General features: G+C 44.4%; 1 protein-coding gene across 2 annotated transcripts in view; it reads left to right on the forward strand.

The window, feature by feature from the left end:
- The window catches only part of rasgef1ba (RasGEF domain family, member 1Ba), a 123,648-nt gene that overhangs the window by 111,187 nt on the left and 4,961 nt on the right, over nucleotides 1-7,500 (forward strand). For both annotated transcript variants that reach the window (XM_069169295.1, XM_069169296.1), the window contains 4 exons: nucleotides 1,995-2,074; nucleotides 4,189-4,284; nucleotides 6,428-6,523; nucleotides 6,955-7,078. In XM_069169295.1, the coding sequence (XP_069025396.1) occupies nucleotides 1,995-2,074; nucleotides 4,189-4,284; nucleotides 6,428-6,523; nucleotides 6,955-7,078 (396 nt within the window). The remainder of the gene's footprint in view (nucleotides 1-1,994; nucleotides 2,075-4,188; nucleotides 4,285-6,427; nucleotides 6,524-6,954; nucleotides 7,079-7,500) is intronic.

The following is a 7,500-nucleotide window of genomic DNA, read 5'->3' on the forward strand; positions in this document are numbered from 1 at the left end:
TGATAATAACTTCAGCGAGATTCGGCAGCAGAGCGACTGGAGTTCATGCAGATAACCGTCCTGATAGAGTTTGTTCTCTGGTCAGAGGAAACACTCGGTGTCTCCACAGCTTTCTGGTGTCACATCAGACTGTGTTTATCTGTAGATGTGCACACACACTTGCTTTTAGCTTCAAAGTCAAACTGAGATAAATTAAAACACTTAATTTTACGAGAAAGTCGCACCAAAGAGTTGATGTCACCTACAGGTGAAAAATGTAAGATCCAATTATCAAACTGACCAGGTGTCGAACTGGAGTGAAATCGGTGATCAGGTTTCCACTCATCGCTCTGAACAGGAAGAACTTTGAACGTCTGTAGAAATACTGCAAGTAGAGAAATAGATGTTTTTGTCCCGACATGGCTGCTCGCTGTCCAGCAGGCTCTGGTTGCACGATTCAGCTTCCACGAGCAAATATGTGGAAATAAATTCCTAAAAAAAAAGTCACAACAAAACTACATCCAGATCAGAAATGCCCACAGGCCGGCGGGACGGTCGAGAGTCAAGGATCTCTGTGTCCAAAGAGAGAACGGTTCGGGGGGGGGGGAGGGACACTGGAAGAGGACAGAGAACAAACCCGTCCAGGCAGATGGTCAGCACTGACCACGGAGAGAGGGAGGGGGAGGAGAGAGGGAGGGTGGGATGAAGAGAGTATTGGAGTGCCAGCTGTCCTCCGTCCGTCTCCCCTGAGACACGGAGAAGGAGACGGACCACTCTGCAGCAGCTTCACCTCCTGGGAACCACCGACTAATACTAATAACCAGGTTTCATTATTATGTCATCATTAACGTTTAGCTGCATCCAGCCAGCAGCTTCTGGGTCCAAATCAGATCTGGTCCTCCTACGGTGGCTGAAGGACGATCATCTGGAAATGGAAACGATAATTAGACTGAATTCAGACTCGAATGAAGCAGCTGTGAATCAGCAGGAAACAAAAATAGTATTCAAGCATTTCTTTTATGGAGATCATAAATAGTGGCAGCATCAAGTTTCACTAAATGTGTCACTAATATAAACTAACATGAGATGGAAAGTAAAACCAAAACTATCTACATTGCGAGATACCTGACACTAATAATAATAATAATAATAATAATAATAATACACTTTATTTCATACAAGAAATGCAACTCAAAGTGGTTTATAGCAAATGACATGAAGGTGTTTCACAGAAAAACAGATATAAAGGAACATTTAAAAATATAAAAAGAAGTAAAATGCATCAAATTAAACAAGTTCAAATATAAAAGAAAAATAAAACAACAAAATAAATAAAATAACAAAAAAAGAGTGTAACACCTGTCCCCACACACACACACACACACACACACACACACACACACACACACACACACACCACACACACACACACACACACACACACACATACACACACACCACACACACACACACACACACACACACACACACACACACACTGGGATCTTTATGAGTGGGCGGAGCTGTTTCCGAGGCGGGACACGTCCTGACACACCGTTCACGAATCGTCGTGGAAACCGAAGCGTCTCCTGGGACGTAATGAGAAAACGAGGTTTCTAGTTTTAGATTTCGGAGTTCTTTTGTGTACTCGCAGGTTGTTTTTGTGTTGTTGTTCTGCTCCGACGGTGACCCTTCAGTGCCTGAATCTGCACCACACACACACACACACACACACACACACACACACACACACACACACACACACACACACACACACACACACACACACACACAGACAGGATTACCATATGGGAAGCAGAGAGCTGGGAGGGGAAGCGAGGCGTGTGTTAACTCCATTGTTCCCGGGGTCTTGAGCCTCGCTGCTTCAGAAGAAAACACATAAAGAAAGAGATGGGGGGGGGGGGGGGGGGGCTGTCTGAATGAGAAAAGGCCATGTGTTGGTGCGCTGGTGTTTGGGTGTGATATCATCCTCACCGTCTCTGTTTGTGTCACAGCTGGGATGAACATGAGTCCGGTGTCTCGGCTGAAGAAGACCTGGAGCAAAGTCAAGACGGCCAAGTTCGACATCTTAGAGGTGAGTTTGGAGAAAAAATACTAGGTTTGCAGATATGAAGTGTTGAACATTTTACAGCATTACATTATATTACATTACATTACATTTCATTTAGCTGACACTTTTATCCAAAGCGACTTACAATAAGTGCATTTCAACCATGAGGGTACAAATTCAGAACAACAACAATCAAAAAAATACAATTTTCTTTCAGCATCTGCTCTTCATCACTGAAGTTGGCGTTTCCATGGATACACACGCATGTTGGCTCTGTGGTTTTGTTGTGTTCAGTGCTGATGACTAATCGTGTTGTGGGCGGGTGGGGCAGATTCTTCTGTCAGCGAAATGTTCGATTAAGTTTAATGAAACAGGAAACAGATAAACACCATCAGGCTGGAAACTTTCATGGATCTGAGTGGGACAGAAGAGCTGCAACTCAGATCTCAGAAATTCATGAAAACGGATACAGTCATTGACTTTTACCGACTGTAGTGGTGAATTATAGACTGTTTATAAAACAGTTCGTAGCTTCAGGTCTGTAAAATGGTTCTGATCCAGAAGTGTCTTCAGCTGCAATACCAGCGAGTGCCACTAGAGGTCGGCTCCAAAAAGCCTCCGGCTCCATAGACTCCCATTCAACTTCTCTCATCAAATCCAAAGTGAATAAAATGTGTCCATCAGTTATCTCGGTGTTGTTAGCTAAAGTCACTCCTTCTTATTAGTTTTCTGGAGGTCCATCTGAAAATAATCCCTCATTCATTAGAAAAGAAGATTCAAGAAGACCTGTTTTTGGGGGCGTGTCTGTTTGATTGACAGGCCTGTGGTGCAGTCAGGTTACAGCTATCGGTGGGCGGGACGTAGTATCGTCAGGTTTCCGATCAGATCGGTCAGATCCACCGCTGGCTCCTCCCCCAGCTCGTCCAAATATGGTCACTTCCTGCTCCAAACCGCTCCGACCTATCAAAGATGGTGACGGACAGAATCTGAACTGGAGGATTCATAACGTTCACAAACCAACGATGACATCATTGATGGTTGATGACATCACTGATGGTTGATGACATCACTAATGGATGATGATTGTGCTGCATATTTCATCTTAATTGTATCGTATTGGATGTACACTAGAATGGACACAAAACATTTCTCTGAAACCTTTTCCAAGTTTTCTATGATTAAATTGGAATGAAAATTATATTGCAATATTTTTAAAAACATTTTGTCAGGAAAGTTTCTTATGTTTTTTTTAAAAGACACAAACAAAGTGGAGAAAATAACATTTAAGTGCAAGGAGAAGGTGTCAAACTGCCGTTCTCTCCACATTCATGAAGAGAAGTGAGGAGCAACCGTGAGAATGAAGGTTGAACTGTTAAAGTTTGATTAGAGGTGGATCTTTTAAGATGATTTGATCTGCTATAAAAATCTCTGCTTGATTGATTGAGACTAAAACATCTCGGATCGATCAAATTTCAAACCAAACAAGTGATCCAGGTGGAGGTGGAGGGAGTCCGAGACGTTCAGGTGTAACCGGGGTACTAGTGACACCCCCCCCACACACACACACACTCCCCCCACCCAGGGAGACGCTGCAGCAGAGCAGGCCGTCAGGCGCTGCTTTGAAATCGGAGATCTGACGAGTCTCTCCGGGACCCGAGAGCTTTTCAAAGACTCGGGTTCTTCGGGTTTCCGTTGTGTCCCAGCGGAGATCATCGCTGAGGGGACCAAACAGGAAGTGTTTGGTCCCCGTGTGTCTTGTTCAGGTGAATCCTGAACTTTGCTGCAGTGACTACGTGGCGTTAATTTGCTCTTTGGTTTGTTAGAAGTCACAGATGAGGTGGAAATATCTCCTGATCCCCCCTCAGACTCATCAGCTGGTTTGTTTCTCAGCTAGTTGATTGGTTGATCATATCAGGCGCCGCCAGCTGCAAGATTCATAAACGTTTCACTTGTAAACTGTTTCAGATGATCCCTCTGTGATTTATTCTTTTCTTTTTGTCGCAATATCTCAACAGGAATTTTTACTTTCACAAACACAATGAATCTTCTATAACTGAGAGGCTGTTGACTTCTTAAATCGCAGGTCTGATCTGATGTTTGCGTCTCCTCAAACTCAAACTCTTGTTTTCTCTCGGCAGCACCAGATGGATCCTTCCAGCAACTTCTACAACTACAGGACGGCGCTGAGAGGAGCCACGCAGAGATCCGTCACCGCCAACAGCAGCAGAGAGAAGGTGAGGCCTCCACAACCAAAACACAAAACCTCACAAGAAATACAGACAGATTAATATGAGACACAATAAAAGAGGAGCGCCGGATCGGATCCCTCTTTAAAAACTGTTTCACTGAGTTTAAAATGATCCAGTTTGAGATCTGTTGGTTCCACCTGCCCTCGAAGGAGAAAGATGTCTGTCCTAAAGAGGGCAGCCTGATTATTTAAACATCTATAAATGAGTTTAAGATTAGCAAATTTAATATAATTATCCAAATTTATCATATTTAATTTCTTTACTTTAAATGTTGTGAACGTTTGAATATGATTTTTCAGTTTTCTTCCCATCTGACTGCACTCTGCAGGGCAGAACCAAACCGGGCAAATTAAAATGTAGAGGTGCACATTTACAACACAGCTGGTTAAATCACAGTTGGAGTTCTTGCAAAACCTCCACCGCTGGGAAATCAGGTCACGTTGTAGAGAGTTTAGTCTAAAATGAGTCGTCTGCCAAGAAGTCATCAAACGTTTGGTTTTGTTTATAAAGCAGCGTTCATAAAACCTCCGAAGTCTGAAGACGTGAACGTTCACGTCTCGTAGAGCCGCTGAGAGTGAATCATCGTCCGTGGTGACCTTTCGCTTTCCTAAGAAGTTATCTGACCTCGACATCGTCTGAACACGGTGTCGTGTTGCCGTGGTGACCTGTGTTGCCGTGGTGACCTGTGTTGCCGGGACACTGTAAGCTGATTACAGTTACATAAAGAGTTCAGATGGTTATCTCGGCACGTTTTATCCTGATGTTTCTGAGACTTCAGAAATCGTTGAGTTAAAGCAGAAAAACAAACCGTCTGGTGTTTACGCCGTCAGCCGCCTCTCCGGAGGACTCGGACAATGTGGAGCGTTGCGTCACAGAGGGCACGCAGAGGTCGAGCTAAAGTGGGTCGAGATGTGAGGAGGGTCTCGGCTTCCTCCTCCGCAAACATTATGCGGAGGAGGAAGAAAACATGGCCGGCGCCCAGATCACATCGTGTTCTCTGAGTCCGTCATGTGGGCTGCAGACGTCGGTGATCTCTCCTCACGTCGTCACATGTTGCAGCAGTGAGTTGTTGTTCTGGAGACGCCGTGTTCTCGTCAATATGATTCGGCTCCCTGCGGTCGGGGAAGCAAACATTCCTGCAACGAGAGGTCGAGGTCGAGAAACGGAAAGTTCCCAAGAAGTCTGGTATGTTCCTGAACTGTGACCTCTCCATTTAGGGAGGGGGGGAGGTGTGTGTGTGTGTGTGTGTGTGTGTGTGTGTGTGTGTGTGTGGATCATAACGTAGGCCCCTGTAAACAGCAGCCTCCCCCTGCGGACCCTCGTCGTACATGATGTTCAGACCAGAAAACTAACAGTCAGCTGCACTGATTTAGTTGAGGGATGATGTGGAGGTTCAGTTTCACACAAACAGGTTTAAACTGGTTAAACAGAGTTAAAGGAATAAGTACACATGAGATGGATTCACTGGCTCTTCTAAAACCAACTACAAACCCAGCCAGGAGCATTCTGGCTGAATAACACAAAGAAAAGCACACTGCTGGGATTCAGATGGAGACGTCAGGCTGCAGATCCTCTTTTAGAAGCTGCACCATCATGAATGTTTGATGGTGGAGACGAGTTGGGACGGTCAGGAACGAGGCAGGTTGTTTTTTTATAGGTCACTGTGTTAGCTTACAGCAGCAACATTAAGTCTGTGTCGAGTGTTTTTGTTTTTAGCCGTAGCCAATGATAAATGTCAGATTGAAGCAGTCAGCTGTGCTGGTATATCCCAGCAGTCTGGTTCTTCTTCCTCACCTTCCTCCTCATCAGCATCGATGTGAGGACACAGACACGCAGTGACCTGAATCATTGTGAGAAGGGGGGGTGAATTATTTAAAGAATTTTTAAAGGGGAATTCTTCTTCTCTCCAACTACAAACTCACTTCTTGGTTTTTAGACTGAGGGAGTTTTTATCTGACCGCCTGACTGTGTCTGTGAAGATGGAAAACTAGCCAGTTTCTCTTTAATCAAAATGTATTAATGATCAGAACAAGGCTTTTTTTCTGGAGAGATCAACCTTGTTGATTGTAATTCACACCTGTGAGTCATTAAGTGAATCAAATCCCTTCGTCCTGGTGTCGTCTTGCAGATCGTCATCCCTTTCTTCAGCCTGCTCATCAAAGACATCTACTTCCTCAACGAGGGCTGCGCCAACCGGCTGCAGAACGGACGCATCAACTTTGAGGTAAACTGAATTTTTAAATTGCCCCCAGAGGGAGTTCCCCTCCAAACAAGCTTTCTGGTTTTTTTTCTGACTTTTTAATGTCACCACGCGCCACAGTATTTACGGCCCATGGAAACGGATTTGTAACTATTTATTACCACTTCCTAAAAGCTGCCAGAGAAAGAAGAAGTAGGACGTGAGTGTGAACTTCAGCTGCAACAAACACAGAGACCGGATTTCTCCTCGTGTTCAGTCACAGCTGATCTGAATCAGACTCTATTTTTGTTTCAGGGTTCAGTGGAAACTCTTCTGTTCTGCCCTCTTATGACATTTCTTCAATATGTTGGATCACATTCACACTTCTGAACAACTGACGATGACGATGAAGCAGAAACTGTTGAGAGTAGGTCTTTAAACTCTGAATATTAACCCATATTGTTATTATATTTCAGAAATTCTGGGAACTCGCCAAACAAGTGAGCGAGTTCATGACCTGGAAGAAAGTGGAGTGTCCGTTCGAGAAGGACCGTAAGATCCTGCAGTACCTGCTGACGGCGCCGGTGTTCACTGAGGACGGTGGGTTTCATCAGCAAACAAGGAATTAAGAAATAGTTTGACATTCAGCAAAAGATGCTCCTTCACTTCATGATGTTCTGACACATGGACGGACTGAATGTAGGCCGGATGTGAAATATGACTTAAAAAGGTTACATGTCAGGCCGTTAGCACGTGAAGGACGAAACTCGTATATTTTATTTGAATGTAACTTTTTAAACTCTCACTGCTGAGTACAGAAAGCATCGAGGAAGGTGAAGTTTCACAGTGACGTCTTAGTTGAAGCTGCAGCTGCAGATTTGAGAAATGTTGACTTTTGAAAATGAGAGACAATCAAAATGTGGGACACGGGATGGGGACGTAAAGTGGGACGTAAAGTGGGACGTAAAGTGGGACATAAAGTGGGACGTAAAGTGGGACGTAAAGTGGGACATAAAGTAGGA

The sequence above is a fragment of the Embiotoca jacksoni genome, unplaced genomic scaffold, assembly GCF_022577435.1.
Source record: "Embiotoca jacksoni isolate LCO1_2020_lvr unplaced genomic scaffold, fEmbJac1.0.p SCAF_44, whole genome shotgun sequence".
In the NCBI taxonomy this organism is placed as follows: Eukaryota; Metazoa; Chordata; class Actinopteri; family Embiotocidae; genus Embiotoca; species Embiotoca jacksoni.